This window comes from Polypterus senegalus, chromosome 1 (genome assembly GCF_016835505.1).
Source record: "Polypterus senegalus isolate Bchr_013 chromosome 1, ASM1683550v1, whole genome shotgun sequence".
NCBI lineage: Eukaryota > Metazoa > Chordata > Cladistia > Polypteriformes > Polypteridae > Polypterus > Polypterus senegalus.
The window spans coordinates 70,489,152-70,507,890 of record NC_053154.1 but is presented as its reverse complement, the minus strand read 5'-3'; the positions used below and the strand labels follow the sequence as shown (position 1 = coordinate 70,507,890).

Below are 18,739 nucleotides of genomic sequence, written 5' to 3'. Positions count from 1 at the left end.
AAACCCAGCTAATACAAAGGAGGCCAAAATAGTACAAAAAGACATATACAGTATGGTATAAAAAATAATACACACAAGGAAGGGATAGACAAAAGATGAACGGACATGAATAAACTGCTGTCCCTCTGGTCCTGCCAAACCAGGATTTGCATCCCTATCTAAAATGTTGGGTATCTTTTCAATATTCCAGAAAAGGTTCCACACAAAGCAGTCATGTATCACACCAACCTTACCACTTTTATTTAATCTCTGCTATCTTTTCCTGTATCCCTCCCTCCCAACTGTTTGGCTAGAAGAGGCTTTTAAACCCTGCCAGGAGATACTTGTTGGGTCCAAAATATTCTTTGCTACTCCAGTGGCCGTACACCTAGCACTGCACTTAGTGATGCCAGATATCTCTGCACTCCTGAAACATAGCTCTTAATTAAAGCTTCAGTGCTGTTCTCCAACTGTCCTTCTACTATAATATCCCTGAAATATCTAACTTTGGGGCTTCCCACTTCCCCTTCTGACAATGGCTCAGTATACTTGCAAAACTTCACCATTAGCCATTACCAGTTCATCTTACCATCAGTAGGTCATCTTACAGCCTGACTGAGTACTTTACAACAACCCACAGTCCCAGACTGGGTCCACCCGCATCAAGTGAGCTTAGTTTTATGTTTTTACTACTAATGGCAGCACTGCACAACATTCTTGCCAACACAGAATATGGGCTTCATTGGCTGACAGGAACTTTACCACACTTGAGTCCAGAGTTGATTCCAGTCCAGTTTGCCTGTCCACATGATTTCCTCAAGCTCTCAAGCTTCCCCCCTGGAAATTGTAGACATGATATCAAATTGATTGGTTGCATTGGTAATACATGTATTTAAATGTCTGTTTGAGTGTTCCATACAGTATGTTGCACTACCACTATATTCTGAATGCGCTGATGTGGTTTAAACAGGTTCATGGTACCTTTTGGCTCTGGTATGGATTAAGTTCTTGTGAATATCTATCTATCTATCTATCTATCTATCTATCTATCTATCTATCTATCTATCTATCTATCTATCTATCTATCTATCAGTTAATTTTATTCATTTACCTGACAAATGTGAGCTTAAGCAGGATGTAATAGCCTGTCCTTTTCTCTGTCACAGAGCCACATTTTCATCATGCCATTGAGTATGGGAGATACGTTTATTTTTTCTTCAGTGAAATTGCAGTTGAGTACACGACCCTTGGAAAGGTAGGCAATAACAGCACATCTCAGAAAAAGCATTTTTTTTCTTTACTTGCTTTCCTCTTTTTTATCATATCAATTTATGATTTTGCTTTCACTGTGTTTTGCTATTCTTTATTTGTTGTTTCGGTGCTCTGCATTTATGTATATAAAGTAGTGCATATTTAGTTTCATTGATATATGACTTTCAGTTCTACCCCAGAGTGGCAGGACATGTAGCTTAATGGAAACAAGAACAGACCATTTCCCCAACCCCCATCTTCCCAACTCTCAAATTTGCTTCTTTGACTCTCATCCCTTACTTTTCTAAATATGAGGTTGAGGTCAAGTTCTCATTTTTAATTCCAGTTCCATTTCCGGTTCTTTTTTCAGATCAATTCCATGATCCAATTCTGATCCCCTTTTAATCTCCTTCCAGGGAATTGGAATTGATTTTCTGTGGCAACTGGAATTCAAAAAAAATGAACTGATAAGTGATCCTGCTACCAAGGGAACATTTATATCTACTCTTCGTAATGGTTAAAATAACATAGCTGCACCACAAACGTACCTTACATTCACTGCAAAATCTTTTGCAATGTACTTTCAAAGTTGTAGGAAAACAGGTTCTTAATAAGCTGTCTGTCCGATTTTGCCTGTCCATCATCCTTGTGCTTACATCTCATTTTGCAATTACTTTTATCTGCCATGTGCTCATTTTTCTTATTTAGCATGCATCCAAGGCTTTTATCTTTACACTTTCTCTGCAGGTGGTCTACTCCCGAGTAGCCCGTGTCTGTAAGAACGATATGGGGGGGTCTCCCCGTGTGCTGGAGAAATACTGGACATCATTCCTCAAAGCTCGCCTTAACTGTTCAATTCCTGGGGATTCTTTTTTCTACTTTGATGTACTGCAATCTGTGAGCAATGTAGTACAGGTCAACATGCGGCCCGCTGTCATCGGGGTGTTTACCACCCAGTCCAACAGGTATGTTGTTTTTGAACAGATTAACAGTTTGTGTTCAGCGTAATGTAAAGTACAATCAGCTATGTAATAGAGTAGGGCATTGCATGATGAGAAGTAGATTGACAGAGGGTGCTGCCAAAGGCACACCTGAGTCCTTCTGTTGAGCCATTTTTGTCTCACACTGTTTTAATATGGGGTCTGATATCAGTAGTCAGTGTTCGCAGTTGCCATGCCCTCATCAATACCATCTTCCAGAGAGCTAGTCCAAGTGAAATTTTGGAACATCTCTTACCAATCTTTTTAACCCTAAGGCCTCCATTTTCTTTCTGGGTTTCCAAGTAAAGCTATTTTTTATCCTGGAGGCAAAATAAACAAGAGATTATTAAAATAAAAATAGTAGACTGAAGGCAATATTGATTGTGCTGTTCAGATCAGGCTTAACGTATGTGGCAGCAGGAGTAGTAAACGTTTTTGACTTGGCAAAATCAGGATACTCATAGCACACCATGTGTCACACATGCATTGTGGGTGTATATATTTCTTCAATTGGAATAAGCTCATATTCTTACAACATGTAACGGAGGTATGTAATGCCTGCATCATGTATTATGTACAAAGAGCAAAAACAGCTGCACCTTGACAAGATACAGATTTTTCCGCTGGTATGCTAAACTAGATGATGTCCAGTGGTGTTGGGTGGGAGGCATCAGAGACTGCATCTTCTTGATATATTGCACCCAGCCTCTGATCTTTTTTTTTGGTGATGCTTAATATGGTTAAGTTATTGTACTTGTGCATGTAAATGCAGATTTTTTAAAAATCAGGTTTCTGTTTTAACGGGGTTACTCACCTTATCGGCGTGTAAACACACTGAATGATAAGGGACAGAGCTTATTTCTATGTAAAATTTTTAAATGACTCCCTTTTTCAGTCATTACAGTGTCAAATGATGAGTTAGGGCGACTTCAAATGTTTGAAGTGCCATCCAGGGCAAAACCCTGTTTAATTCCAACAAAATAAACCAACATTTCTCAACAAAACACACACTCAATGGAGTTGCCCTTTTAGGTGGGTCAGTTTTAGTGAGGCTGTCTCGCTCTCTGTCTATTGACGTCAGGTCCAAAATGAGATGGCCTTCTGGGATTGTCTCCTTTTTATACTCAGCAGACCAGAAGGGGTGGGGCTACCTTGGCTTCATTGCCCTCGAGGGGCGGTTTCTCAAGGCTGTGAGAGGAAAGAGGAGACAAGACTTTTAGCGATAGCAATCCCTTTTGTCCCGGGAAGGTACGCACATGTATGACAACAGTTAGATTAGATTTAAGATTTTACTTTGGTTATATCAGTTTTTGTTTTTTGAATTCTTGCCCCCTTTATTTGACTAGAATTTTTGTCCAATGTATTGAGTCGTGGTTATTTGTTTTTTTGACTTACTGATTATGACTGACTGCTTGTTTCTTTAGTTGTGATTCATTTTCCGATTCGATTTCTAATTAAATTATGTTCTAGTCCTTCGCAGTCAGTACACATCCGGCTGGTAAACAGCTTTTGTCTAGCCATTTTCTTATCTGCTGGTGATTTAATAACCGTACTGTTAATTTTTAAATTAATGTTAATTGAGTAACCTGCTATGTCCAGTGCTGAGTGACTCACTTGTTATGCTATCGCCTCCTGATTCAACATCCAGTATCCAACTGCTACTACTGTTGCCATTTTAATCATTTGAAGCCTGAATGATAGATCCTACCATCAGAATAGAAACTTAAAGACATGAAAAATGAACTGTAAATGGTATTACTTAAGTATTAAAATAGAAGAGACCTTTTCATACATTTGTTAAGACGAACACAAAAAGGAGAATATTTTAGCAGGATAAAATTGGGGAGCCAGAAATCTGTCATTCTGTAAAATTAATGATACCAGTATGTAAAATTCTGTATTCATTAGACAAATATTAAGACTCTTACTAATAATGGCCTTGAATCAGACACATTGGAGGATTGATCAAGAAGTGCAGTGCAAAACTTGCAGGCTTCAATAATGAACGTGTTTACTCTTTTCTTGATGAGCCTCAAGTGCCAGACATGTCACTAAGCACAATGGAGCAAACACGGCTGACCCCAGCTCCTGCACAGACTTTTAATTAGACGCATTTTCCTGTAGTCTTTGTAATGTATTGACAGAGGTCTGAGTGCATTGCCTTATTGAGCCAAGACCTACAATTTCCTCATCAGAGTGAAGATCCATAAAAAGGGATGCAAGTTTTTTTTTTTTCAGACAAAGAATTGAAATGACATCTAAAACCGATAATTTCATATATCTTAACATATAGACATTCTATGGAAAAAGTTGCCTTGAAATCTGACAACAGATGCATTTGTTTGAAATGTTTTTAATAAAAATACACAAATGAAAACAGATAAGAAACTAATCTATTCCTTATAGCTATGCAGTTATGAAAATAACTTCAATTTCCCTGGCATGTCTCATTTTCTATCTATAGAAATCTGTATAAGTATTCATTCTTATTTTTATATTACTGGACTCCTGCCAGTATTTTAATATTTTAAAAATGTGTTACTATATTGAACATTTTATCTGAGCAAATGTGATGGATTTTAGTAGAAAGTGACATTTTGGATGGTTAACCTCACTTTATCTATTTTGGTATGCAAAATTAAACTTCTCTTGTCGATTGCCTTATTGCCATTTGCCAATTTTCATGGACACCCAGTATTGGGCAGCAGATCCCAGGAGTTACTTTCCAACTGTCCGTGCCTTTTCATTTGTCGCTGCCACGGAATGGAAAAGCTTCTTTAATTGCTTGCTCCAGGCAGCTGCTCAGTTAATCTAATTCAACTTCTGTCCATTTGAATTGGCAGTGTTGCAAAAGAATGAATAAAAACATACAAGAGCCAGTGAATGTGTACAGTAGAATATATGACCTTATGAAAGAACAACTCCCAGTGTGAACGGAGCCTGACAGACTGAGAGGAGCTGTGGCCATAATTATCCCTTCAGGAGTCGGTGAACGTGGGGGCACATTCACGGGTTCTTATATTAATACTGGGTGTTATCCCAGTCACCCTGAAGGCTATTATGTTATGTTTAAATAGGTCCACACAGTTGGACGCAGATGGATTGAGTTGTGTCCTTTTGCTTTGTTCTCATTGTGTACAGTACCTGCATTGAATTTAAGTGAAACTGACTTTCCATTTGCCTTTGTGATGTCTTTGCTGCTAGGGCAGTATCTCCCTGTCACTATATATATTATCAGAGAGCAGTTATCAAGCTGCTGTGGTGTTAAAGATGACCTTAATTGGTTTAATTACCACATGTAGAAGGTCAAGAGTTGCAATTAAGGTCAGTGAGATCCCATGTGATCAAGCAGGTTTGTAAAGAGTGGCAGAGCAGGCAGCAGAATTTAGTCTGCAGGAGGACGGCAAGCTGAAACAGCGCTAATGAAGCTTAGCTTAGCTTAGCTTTTAATTAAGGGATAGTATTAAAAAACCATTTATGGAAAGTTACAGAACCTTTCTAACAAAATAACTAGCTATGTTGATTTGCAGTCTGTCATTTGTGATTATTAGCAACTTTCATATTTTCTTATACAGATATATGTACTGACTATCCATTTTGACTTACTGGTCTCTGTGGTTTTTTTTTTTTGGATTTTCTCTACCTTGTTTCTAGGCTTTCTTTCATATATGAACTTAAGTCAAGTTGATTCTTGTTTAACCAGTAGATATTCCGGTGGTCATTCTGTGCCTGATGGTTAATCATAAGTGTCTTGTGAATGATTTTAAAACCCAGGCAGCCATTTAGAGTAGACACAGACACTCCAAGCAAAATCCAAACCACATATTTTTAAAATATCCTGAAATCTGCCATATATTATTTGAAAAAGAATTGTGTAGACTGATTTGCCTCCAATTAGTTCTTGGCACAGGGAATGGAATTCCACATTACAATGTACTGTGTGCTAGAAATAAATAATAACATAAATGGTCAATACTGTGGAACAGTGGTTAGCAGTGCTATCGAACAGCATCCTAGGTTTACATCCTATCTGGCCACTGTGTGAAGTTTTCTTAAGACCTCTGTTTCCTTCCACATACCAGTAGTGCAGGATGATTTATCTGATGACATCAAACTGGCCTGGCATGAGTAAGTGTGAACTGCAGCGGTCTAGTGGCACTTTCAGGGAGTGCAGCCAGGATGGACCCTGTAATCTCGCCACTCTGTAATAGAATAGAGGGCTTCAGAAAATGGACATATGAGTATTTAGTACTACGGCAAAGCTTTTTCTGCATTGCTGAGTCAGAGCACAGGGAACAAGGTGCCCCATTATCTGTAAACGTAGTATTTAATCACTTTTTATATGGAATATTGAAAATGTGCATTATATATAAAATATACAAATCAACAGATCTGACTAATATGGCTTGTTATATATGTACATACATCAGTATCACTTAGGGGAAACATAATTTTGCATTGCACTTTTGATTAGCAAGTCCAGGGAAAGCAAAGCTGAATGCACATTGCAGGCAGTAGCTGCACCAGGTTAAAGCAGATAATTTAGGCTTAGCTTTGCAATAAAATGCTGAAAACACTCAAACGTGTTTCTTCTATTTCTAGTATTTCATGCAAAAATTAGCAAATGTCACTATTGGTATGAGACTTCTCTGGAGCCATTTTCTGCTGTGAAAGAACAACATAAGAAGTGTTGGTGTCCCAGAGATTTGGAAGTCTGAAAGATAAAATAAATTTCACATCTGTGTGTAAAGCAAAATTATCATCCTGACAAAGTTTAAAACAAAGTACAGAAAAAGCTCCATGTTGCTTTGAAGAATGTCCAGAAAATAAGCAACAACCCAGAAATGGTCAGGTAATGAATGTTTAATATGAGTGGTACGAGAAATGGTGGGGTTTTACACCTCCAGGAAGTGACCTCTGTGTTCATTCAGCGTTTTTTTTCTTCCACCAGACTAGGGAAACAAAGAGAACAAAAGTTATTGGTAATGTCATTCTCAAATCCTCTTCTGTAATAGCACAATGTTAACCTGTAACCTGTCCCTATACTTGCATGTTTTACAGTATATAATAATTATCCTATAATACTATAAGTACATGTGTCATGTGATTTAATTGTTTAAACTTTATTTATTTGAGAAATTTTACCAGGTGTGACCAGTTTATAGGGAACCTGATTGGAAAAGGGGGAATCTTTGGGGTATTAACCTGGCAATCCTCATTTAATCAAAGGAAAGCAAAAAGGGTGTGTAGTGGCACAATAAATAAGCCACTGACCAGAAAGTTAGCCACTACAGAGTTCTCTGTCAATTTTTTATTTCCTAGGTTCTCATTTGGGAGCTCGTTCTATCTTGAGTTCTGCTCGTAAGTGTGACAAGGACTTTTCTTTTTATGCTGTTCTGACCCAGCGGGCATCAGGGGCAATGTTAGGAGCCCTCATTGGTTATTTTCTCGAAGCTGTAGGGGAAAGAGTAAATACCATTAGCAACAGTGCCCCCTCTTGTCCTGGAGTGACATTGCTTACCTCAGTCGAGCCTGGAAGAGTATATCCATTGTTACATTCATGACACAGATTAACTTTTGAAGTTTAAGGTAGAATTAAATAGGGAATTTGGGATTAATCATTTGGTATGGCAGATTTAGGTAAGCTCAGGTTGGGGGCCATGCACTGGTACAACTCTTTATCACACCCACCTCATGACAAAACAGCTCAGGATCCTGGTGGTCAACCTCCCTGCTGTAATTGATACTCCCTTACAATGCAGGTAATGTGCCTCATTCGGGGCTCCATGAACAACAGCTTGTTCACCACAAAGTCAAACCATCAGTACCCAGATTGCCAGATTTAATTAAAGTAAATATTCTGGCTTTGACCTTTGCTTACAACTTTACTACAAGGATAACTAGTGTTTTGCTCATTTTGCTCTCTGTCACTAAAGAAACAATAAAACTAGTGAGGTTCATTTGTTTCAAATTAATCTGCCAGGTGAAAATAGGATGCATATTTCAAAACTAAGAATATCCCATCCATATCTGTTTTAAGATTTCGTAAAGTGAAGCCAAACAACTGCAGTAAAAAAGAATTGGTATCATCTTGCTTAATGTCTTTAATGGTAAGAATGTGACAGTATTCCAAAATATTGGGGAGTGAATTTCTCATTCTTTTCTAAAAATATGCTCAAATGCCACATTATAGTTTTAATATTAAATCTCAATATCCAATATACCAGAGCCCCATGTATTTAAAATCTTCTATTTAACATTTAACTTCACTTTGAATTGATCTGGCAGCAACATGTATGGTTGTGCTTGCTGTGAAGTGGTTAGTAAAATAAAGTGTAAATGACTAACTTTAATGTACTCGCAAACACTTGATATTAGAAAAAATAAAAAACTGAAATTAGTCATATATGTATTTAGTGTTTAACTTATATTAAACTGTACCGATTTAAAGTACCCATCCGTTCAACACCCTCTAATAAGCTTGTCCAGTTCAAGGCATAGCGAGCCATTGCATTGGATATAAGGCAGGAACCTACCCTGTATAGGAACAGAGCATACACACACACACATACATAGAGCCACTTTAGACTCACCGGTTAACATAACCTGCACATCTTTGTGATATGAGAGGAAAACCAGAGCATCCAAAAGAAGGCCCATCCTCCCTGTAAGGAGAACGTGAAAGTTTCCACCAGTCGAGACAGGAGCAGGGATTCACTTTACAGTATTGTGATTGCAGCTCACAGCTTCTCAACTTCAGCTCTTAGTCTTATTTGACAGAGCTCATCGTCGCCTCATACTGCCATTATACTATTAGTAATTTTCTTTTCTTTGTCACTCTGTGCGCACTCGTTAACTGGTCCGTGGAAGCTTTCTGGTATTCCACATTAGTTTCTTTATGTCTATTGATTCTTATTGTGAGTTGCCATTTCTTGTGTTCTTAATATGTTCAGAAGCCACTTTCTCATACACCTTAAATCAGATGAGGCATTGTCTGCATTTACTTGTGTTCCAGGATTGTTTCTTCTTTTTACTGACAGCTTTCAGTGGAACCCAACTAGCATACAAGGCTTATTTATTGCTCCTTCAGTGTTAAGGGAGGGAGGAGAAAATGGGATGGCATCCAGAGATTATACTTTCAATCCAGACAACTCTGTTTTCAAATTATTATTGGAGTAACGTGTGGCAAAGTGCATCCTAAATGCTGGTGGCAACGCTGAGATAACACTGTGCGTATTTATTAAAAGATAAGCCCTTGGTGAAGTTTAATGAACAGACGGCCTTAAGAACAGAGCCTGAAGCTAGGGCCACGTGACTTTTCTGTGACTTCATAAAGCAAATCTTAAAATCTGATTAAGATCCTTGAGTTAAACCGAAGATATTAAAAACATGGTAAAGTGCACTTAACACGAGAAAAGGCACCAATTTTCCCTTTGTGTCTTTTAATTCTAGCAACGAGGGGTTCTTTTAGTTGCAGTTCTGATGTGAAGTGGACATTTTTAAGACTATTTCTGTTCTCTTCAAGCTGTGCAAAATGGCCAGTTTCAAAACCAATGTGAATGTCAGTCATGGAAGTGTCCTCAAAAAAGGAAGCACACCCTTTTGCTTATTTGATTTCTGTAAAAGAGTTAGAATATAAGACAGCACTAGAGACAGCGGTCTTACTTGAATGGGTCTGATTTACCAGTCCAGTTGTACCGGCCATGACCATGCCAGCAGTGTCTCGAAACTTGCCCTCTATTGCCAAAGATTTTTTTATTTTCTTTATTGCTGACACTGACCATGCCAGTGTATCTTTTACTTAAATTACTTTTGGCAGTTATACAACTGTGTGAAGTGTTTATTTCAGGCTCCTTCATTCCTAGAATCATACATTACTTTAAAATGTCCAGAGGTCACCCTCTTTCATCTCTGCAGAATGCATTTAACTGGGCAGCGTCTGCTCTATCACTTAGTTAAAGAACTAAGACTGGCCCAATGCCAGGCCATCTTGACATCACCCAAAGCAAGAAAATGGATTTTGGGGTGTCATCCCTTTGCTGTCACACCCTGTATTGGTTTCTCAGGGGATTCTCCTCTCATGTGTCAGTTTCCACATGAAGTATGGTCTGCTCCGACCTTTCCCTCTTGTCTTTAAAAGCACTTCCAGTGGCTCTTTGGGGTTTTACTATATGTGAAGTTCAAAAGGATCTTTCAGATTACTGCCTATGTTCTTTAGAAAGATCAGCCTATGACAGCCTGAAGTTGGGTTCCGTATCCATGTTATTGAAACCATTGTTCAAAATGCACACAGTAAGCAAAATGACAAAATTCCAAATAATCTCTTTATTTACATACTTGCTTTGTGTCAATAGTCATTTAAAATGAAAATTGCGTCTGTCAGGGTTATATGTAAGACTCTAAGATGGCTGAGGAGTCTAAACCTTTGGCCATAGACTTTGGAACAGTGGGAGCAGGAGATTTTCCTCAGTGGCAGCTTACACAAATTTCAGTTCTCTTTCCACCTATTCTGATGTGTCTGATTAGAGACATTAAGTGTTTAATGTTCAGCGAGTCTCAAAATGACCTGTTGCTTCAAGAAAGATTTGCCACCACAGGGGACATTTCTTAGCTGAGGTGTCCCAAATAATGATGTTGATCAAGAAATTGGTAAGGATGGCTTTAAATGGTGGGCTTTTACTTCTTACACTCATCACTCTTGTGTGTCATGATGTGACTCTTCTTTTTCATTTTTTACAGTGTGTTATTGGTCTTTAAAAATAATTTAGACCTGGGTTTTGCAGAGATCAAGTGATCTGGTCACCGCAGAGGTTTTTGAATTAAGAGTTAAATATTAAATACATTCCCCCACTCTACCACCTTGTTTCCATTCAGGGTGGGCCATTTATATGGATACACCTTAATAAAATGGGAATGGTTGGTGATATTAACTTCCTGTTTGTGGCACATTAGTATATGTGAGGGGGGAAACTTTTCAAGATGGGTGGTGACCATGGTGGCCATTTTGAAGTCGGCCATTTTGGATCCAACTTTTGTTTTTTCAATAGGAAGAGGGTCATGTGACACATCAAACTTATTGGGAATTTCACAAGAAAAACAATGGTGTGCTTGGTTTTAATGTAACTTTATTCTTTCATGAGTTATTTACAAGTTTCTCTTTGTTTACAGCCATTGACATGTCGCAGAGGTTAACACGTGAGGAGCGGATAGAAATTGTGTTGATGTCTGGTGAACGCAGTAACCAGGTCATTGCAGCAGATTTCAATGCAAGACACCCTACGAGACCACCCATCTCCCATGCTACAGTTAGCAAACTGCTTGCTAAGTTTTGTGAAACTGGTTCAGTGTTGGATTTGCCAAAATGGGGACGCATGAAAACTGTCACTAATAAAGAAACATCAGTGGCTGTCCTAGCTTCATTCAGCAAGAGCCCACAGCGTAGCACTCGCCGCATGTCACTGGAGAGTGGCATTAGTCGAACATCCCTTCGGCGGATATTAGCTACTCACAAACGGCACCCTTACAAACTCCAGCTACTGCAGCATCTCAACGAGGATGACCCAGATCGGCGCACTGAATTTGCAGAATGGGCAAAACAAAAATTGGAACAGGACCCTCAGTTTACACAGAAGATTTTGTTCAGTGATGAGGCAAACTTTTATGTGAATGGTGAAGTTAACAAACAAAACCACCGCTATTGGTCTGACACTAACCCACATTGGATAGATCCCTCCAAGGTATATGGGGTACAAAGATAGTGGGGCCATTCTTCATCAATGGAAACCTCAAGGCCACTGGATATGCAAAATTGCTACGTGATGATGTGTTTCCCTCTTTATGCACTGAAGCTGGCACGTTCCCTGAGTTTTTCCAGCAAGATGGTGCACCACCACATTATGGGTGTCAGGTCCGAGCATTCCTAGATGAACAGTTTCCTGGAAAGTGGATTGGTCGTGGGCCAGTTGAATGGCCCCCAAGGTCTCCCGATCTGACCCCCTTAGACTTTTATCTTTGGGGTCATCTGAAGGCAATTGTCTATGCTGTGAAGATACGAGATGTGCAGCACCTGAAAATACGGATACTGGAAGCCTGTGCTAGCATTTCTCCTGCAGTGTTGCTATCAGTGTGTGAAGAGTGGGAGAAGAGGGTTGCATTGACAATCCAACACAAAGGGCAGCACATTGAACACATTTTATAAGTGGTCAGAAACTTGTAAATAACTCATGAAAGAATAAAGTTACGTTAAAACCAAGCACACCATTGTTTTTCTCGTGAAATTCCCAATAAGTTTGATGTGTCACATGACCCTCTTCCTATTGAAAAAACAAAAGTTGGATCCAAAATGGCCAACTTCAAAATGGCCACCATGGCCACCACCCATCTTGAAAAGTTCCCCCCCTCACATATACTAATGTGCCACAAACAGGAAGTTAATATCACCAACCATTCCCATTTTATTAAGGTGTATCCATATAAATGGCCCACCCTGTAGATTCTGCTATTTTGAGCACCTTTGGAGATGCATTGATGTGTTGTCATTGATGTGATGTCTCCAGGAAGATGCAGCAAATTACATCATCAGCATGACCATTTATAAGTTGGCAGCACTAAGTGTCTGTGGTGCAAGTTTATGAATACAGCCCAATACCTAGCATTAATTACTGAGCTTTTCAAGGAATCTCCGGTTTTAATCACTTTTCTAACCCATTTTGAGCTTTATTGAGCACAGAACATTCAAGTATCGTAGGCACCTTATTACTTTAATGCTTGGTTTTTTTTTTTTAACGTAGCACTCTGAATTTCTTTGTCGATCCAGTAAATGGTGCTGTACAGAGTCCTGCACTGATTGCCACACACATTCCGTCTTACTTCATTTTGAGCATTCTTGTTTTTAATGGGTAAATTCTTAGGTGTAAAGGAGTGCGTAAAAATAGGTTAAATGGTTTTCATTCTCTAGACTAGGTATCTGGAAAGCAGTTTAATTATGTACTGACTATCCATCCGTTATCCAACCCGCTATATCCTAACTACAGTGTCACGGGGGTCTGCTGGAGCCAATCCCAGCCAACACAGGGCGCAAGGCGGGAAACAAACCCTGGGCTGGGCGCGCACACACACACACACCAAGCATACACTAGGGACAATTTTGGATCGCCAATGCACCTAACCTGCATGTCTTTGGACTGTGGGAGGAAACCGGAGTACCCAGAGGAAACCATGTACTGACTTGTTAATGTTTATTTAAAATTAGCATTCAGTATTGACATTCATGAACAGAGCATGGGACTGGGAAATGTAGACCTAAAAGGATTAGGCAAACTTGTAATCAAAGGTCGGGCAAGGCTTTTCATAAACTTTAAAGGCAAATATAATACTATCAAAACCAAAAGTCTGAATTAGTATAAGATGTCCTAATTCGGAGTGCTCATAAGAAGTGTATTGATTTATTTCATTTGGAAGAAGTACATAATAAACAAGAATAGTTGCATCAGATGTTTGAAAAATGTTTAAAGCCTAAATATTCTTAATTGTAAAAGACATTTCATCCCTCTGATAGGGATTCATAAAGGGCTAGATACTTAGTAAAGGATCAAAAATAACATAATATTCATAATCACTGACCTTGAATGATACCCCACGTGCTTATGTTGGAAATCTGTCATTTCAGACCTTCTGGGAGTGGGTCTTTGAAGGTTAGGACCACCGGTAAAGAGTCAAATATCAAAAAAGCAGCCTCGAAATAACATAAAATGATACCCCATGTACCTATATTATTGATCCCCAGTTTTTCAAAGTTTTGCTTAAAGGAGTAACTTTGACCACCTGTGTCCCATTAGGTGGTGAACCCCAGGGGTCAGTTGATGTGGCATGCACAACTTCAAGTCCTTCTGATCCTTTTTCTCGAAGACATCTAATGGTTTATTTTTTATCATTAGGGTATAATGTCTTGCACAAAGTATAGTCCAAAAATTGTGTAAAAATTATGTTAAAATAGTGTAAATCCCCAGGAAGCTTCATTTCTTGCATAATTTATGACACTCAGTATATCATAAGTAGGGGTTTTCACAAAGCTGTATCAGGAGGCACCAGGCAAGGAAAAAAGATTGAAGTGATTTCAAAGTGTTCATAAGTAATTTGCATGAATACAAAAAGATAAGTAAAATCAGTGGTCTAAGGATCTAAACTAACAAAACAAATTTTCTTAACCAAAAATAAGCACAAGGTACACAACGTTGTTTAAATATATTAAAAGTTTTGATCCAGAGACTAACCTACTAGCATTTTAAATACTGAAACACAATGACATCGTGCATTGTCATGGCCAGAATCACATAATTAGCTGGCAGTGTTTCTACAAAATACAAAATGGCTGTGGCCATGAAAAAGAAATACAAAATGGCACTGTAAATGGCAAAAACTCACACAAAGTGACAGCAAGATAATACCATTGTCATAATGACAATGTTTCTCCCAAATGGTAAATACTGCATAAGAATGTTTTTGATGTATTCATATCAAAGACATAAATATGATCTATAGAGACATTTCTTATTCTATTGGGTTCTGGATCAGTGCAAGTGAAATTAAGGTTCCTTTTAGTTTCCTTTAATGTGTACTGTCTTGTGGTGCTTAGGGCCGCTGAGTCACAACTCCAGCATATTGGATTTGTTTGTGTGACGTTCACATTCTCTCTCTGTGTTCTTGTCATGTGTTCTCTACATGTTTGTTGAGGGTTAATTTTTTTACTGTGAATCTGTTCAGTTTAAGTGACTGCTGGTATGTCTTCCAATGAACCCGGAGAAGGACTAATGTCCCATCCAGAGTTGGTTTGTGGTTTGAGTCCAAAACTGCCTGGATGGGCCCCATAACAGTACTTTGGAAAAAATAGGTTTGAGAATGGATGGATGGATGGATGGATGAATTGAATTGTAGATGGATGGAAATCACTGCATTCCACTACCTCTATTGTTCTTCAAGATTAAGGAAGAGAATAAGGGATTTTGTTATTAAGCAGATTTCATAATATATATAAACTGCTCAAAAAAATTAAAGTAACACTTTGAAAACACATCAGATCTCAATGGGAAAAAGAAATCCTCCTGGATATCTATACTGATATAGACTGGGTAATGTGTTAGGAACGAAAGGATGCCACATCGTTTGATGGAAATGAAAATGATCAACCTACAGAGCCCTGAATTCAAAGACGCCCCAAAAATCAGAGTGAAAAAATTATGTGGCAGGCTAGTCCATTTTGCCAAAATTTAATTGCAGCAACTCAAAATTGTATGCAGCACTTTGTATGGCCCCTGTGTTCTTGTATACATGCCTGACAACATTGGTGCATGCTTCTAATGAGATGACAGATGGTGTTGTGGGGGATCTCCTCTCAGATCTGGACCAGGGCATCACTGAGCTCCTGGACAGTCTGAGGTGCAACCTGGTGGCATTGGATGGACCAAAACATAATGTCCCAGAGGTGTTCTATTGGATTTAGGTCAGGAAAGTGTGGTGGCCAGTCAATGGTATCAATTCCTTCATCCTCCAGGAACTGCCTGCATACTCTCACCACGTGAGGTCAGGAATTGTCGTGCACCAGGAGCCACTGTACCAGCATAGGGTCTGACAATAGATCCAAGGATTTCATCCTGATACCTAATGGCAGCCAAGGTGCCTTTGTCAAGCCTGTAGCGGTCTGTGTGACCCTCCATGGATATGCCTCCCCAGACCATCATTAACCCACCACCAAACTGCTCGTGCTCAATGATGTTACAGGCAGCATAATATTCTCCATGGCTTCTCCAGACCCTTTCACTTCTGTCACGTGCTCAGGGTGAACCTGCTCTCATCTGTAAAAAGCACAGGGCACCAGTGGTGCATCTGCCAATTCTGGTATTCTATGGCGAATGCCAATCGAGCTGCATGCTGCTGGGCAGTGAGCTCAGGGCCCATTAGAGGACATGGGGCCCTTGGGTACCCTCATGAAGTCTTTCTAGTTGTTTGGTCAGAGACATTCACACCAGTGGCCTGCTGGAGGTCATTTTGTAGGGCTCTGGCAGTGCTCATCCTGTTCCTCCTTGCCCAAAGGAGCAGATACTGGTCCTGCTGTTGGGTTATGGACCTTCTATGGCCCTCTCCAGCTCTCCTAGAGTAACTGCTTGTCTCCTAGAATTTCCTCCATGCCCTTGAGACTGTGCAGGGAGACACAGCAAACCTTCTGGCAATGACACGTATTGATGTGCCATCCTGGAGAAGTTGGACTACCTGTGCAACCTCTGTAGGGTCCAGGTATCGCCTCATGCTACCAGTAGTGACACTGACTGTAGCCAAATGCAAAATTAGTGAAGAAACAGAAAAGATGAGGAGGGAAAAATGTCAGTGGCTTCCAGCTGTTAAACCATTCCTGTTTTGGGGGTCATCTCATTGTTGCCCCACTAGTGAATCTGTTGATAATTTCATTAACACCACAGCAGCTGAAACTGATTAACAACCCCCTCTGCTACTTAACTGACCAGATTAATATCCCATAAGTTTCATTGACTTTATGCTATACTCTGATTAAAAGTGTTCCTTTAATTTTTTCCTATATATATATATATTATATAGCAGTATATATATATATATATATATATATATATATATATATATATATATATATATATATATATATATATATATATATATATATATATATATATATATATAACTTTGAGGGATAGAATGGTTTGGCATTAATTTAAATAAGAACATAAAAACTTACTTCATAATTTTGTACTAAACTAATGCCTACAAAATATCCTTGAATTGAGAAGCTAATTGTTAAAATAATGTTGCACATGGCTCAGAGGTAATACATTAAGTACTTGGTAATTGCACAAGGACATAAAGTTAATGTGCATATTTTTTATAATCACAATCAAGTGTTCAAGAGTATTGGTCTCTTGTCATTTTTTTTTTGTTATGGTTCAGATGCATTAATACACTCCATTATTCATTTGAATGCTGTATGCAGAATTAATTGAATTCAAAATATTCTTTGAAATATCATATTTAAAAGAATGAAGTCTTTTTACATGTTTATTTTACCTTGTAATATTTTTCCCAAGTGTACATTTACCTGTGGTGTGTTGAATGGCATGGTGTCCAGTCTCACTTGTCTAAAATCTCTAAGATCTGATTTGTCTTCTGCAGCATCACAGGATCTGGAGTCTGTGCCTTTTACATGGACGACATTGAGAAGGTTTTCAGTGGCAAGTTTAAGGAGCAGAAAACTACTGAATCAATCTGGTCTCCTGTTCCAGATGAACGAGTTCCCAAGCCCAGGTAGCTATATCTCGTTACACTACTCTTGTAATATTCATTAAGGAGCAGTTGTCGTGCATCAAGAAGAAAAAGACAAATAAGGGAATTAAGTTGAGACACTGGGGTAGGTAAAAGAGTGACAGATGTGCTTCCTTGGAGCTTATTACTAAACAAAGATGGTCGTTAGTTTAAAGGAAGATTGTTCACCATGCTGCTGAGGTGTCTGATCAGCCACTGCAGGAAGTATGCCTCTCGTCTCTCCTTGGCAATGGTCTAAAGTGATGCCAGCTGTGCACAAAATCAGAAATCATTGATGACACCTAGTTGAAAGCTTTATATTACTAAAACATTTAGAGCAGGGGCACTTACTCTGCTCTAAAGGGTGACCCAATTTTGAGATATTTAACGACTGTGGCTACTTAGGCTCAGTTAGGTATGTTTGACTATGCCCCATTTTTGAAAGGTATTCATGTCCAGGACCCTGCTAACACCATCTCTGTACCAAATTATGTTTTGTGACCCATGCATTAAATACTGTGTAAAACAGTCAACTGCAAATTTAAAGGCTGTCACTCACTCAGCATGACCTACCAACTTTAGCATTCATAGCAAGGAAGCTGATCCTTGAGGGTGGGAAAAAGAGCGGGTCAGCTGGCAGTGTAAGCCAGACTGGAGAGGCAGATCCAAATGGGCAGAAGTATAAAGAATGTAACAAATGTATCATATTAAAGATTTAAAAGAGTAATTAAGGAGGTCAAAATAGAAAAGGCAAGCTCAGAATAGATTGGATACCCAAAAGTAGGGGCTTTCACAATAGCTACTTCAAGCACAATAACGGAGCAACCCAACCTTCCACTCCAGGGGTGGATTCTACCATCCATGACACTAAAACCAGATTTAGGTCCGTTTGAAAATGTCAAGACCATTTGAACATACATACAATAAACTAGCTACTTCAAGCACAATGACAGAGCAACCCAACTCACCCTTTTACTCCCCTTCCACCTCTCATCATGTGATCTGTGTAGCTAGGCAACAGATTCTGACAAAAATATATAGAAAATTGGGGCCCAGGAGTAGAATCCATTGAAAGAGTGCAGTAGTGACAGCAACACTTAATTCCTGCATATTGTATGTCATTAAAACTTTGACATAAGTATATTGTGTAGCTGTGAATAGTTGGAGAGGCCAAGTTGTAGGTATATGACTAAAAATTGTAAATCATT

The 18,739-nt window shown here is 38.9% G+C and overlaps 1 protein-coding gene across 8 annotated transcripts in view; it reads left to right on the top strand.

Moving 5' to 3' along the window:
• Positions 1-18,739, top strand: part of sema6e (sema domain, transmembrane domain (TM), and cytoplasmic domain, (semaphorin) 6E) — a 384,951-nt gene that overhangs the window by 301,846 nt on the left and 64,366 nt on the right. For all 8 annotated transcript variants that reach the window (XM_039750618.1, XM_039750627.1, XM_039750576.1 and 5 more), the window contains 3 exons: positions 1,146-1,234; positions 1,978-2,195; positions 17,403-17,534. In XM_039750618.1, coding sequence (XP_039606552.1) covers positions 1,146-1,234; positions 1,978-2,195; positions 17,403-17,534 — 439 coding nt within the window. The remainder of the gene's footprint in view (positions 1-1,145; positions 1,235-1,977; positions 2,196-17,402; positions 17,535-18,739) is intronic.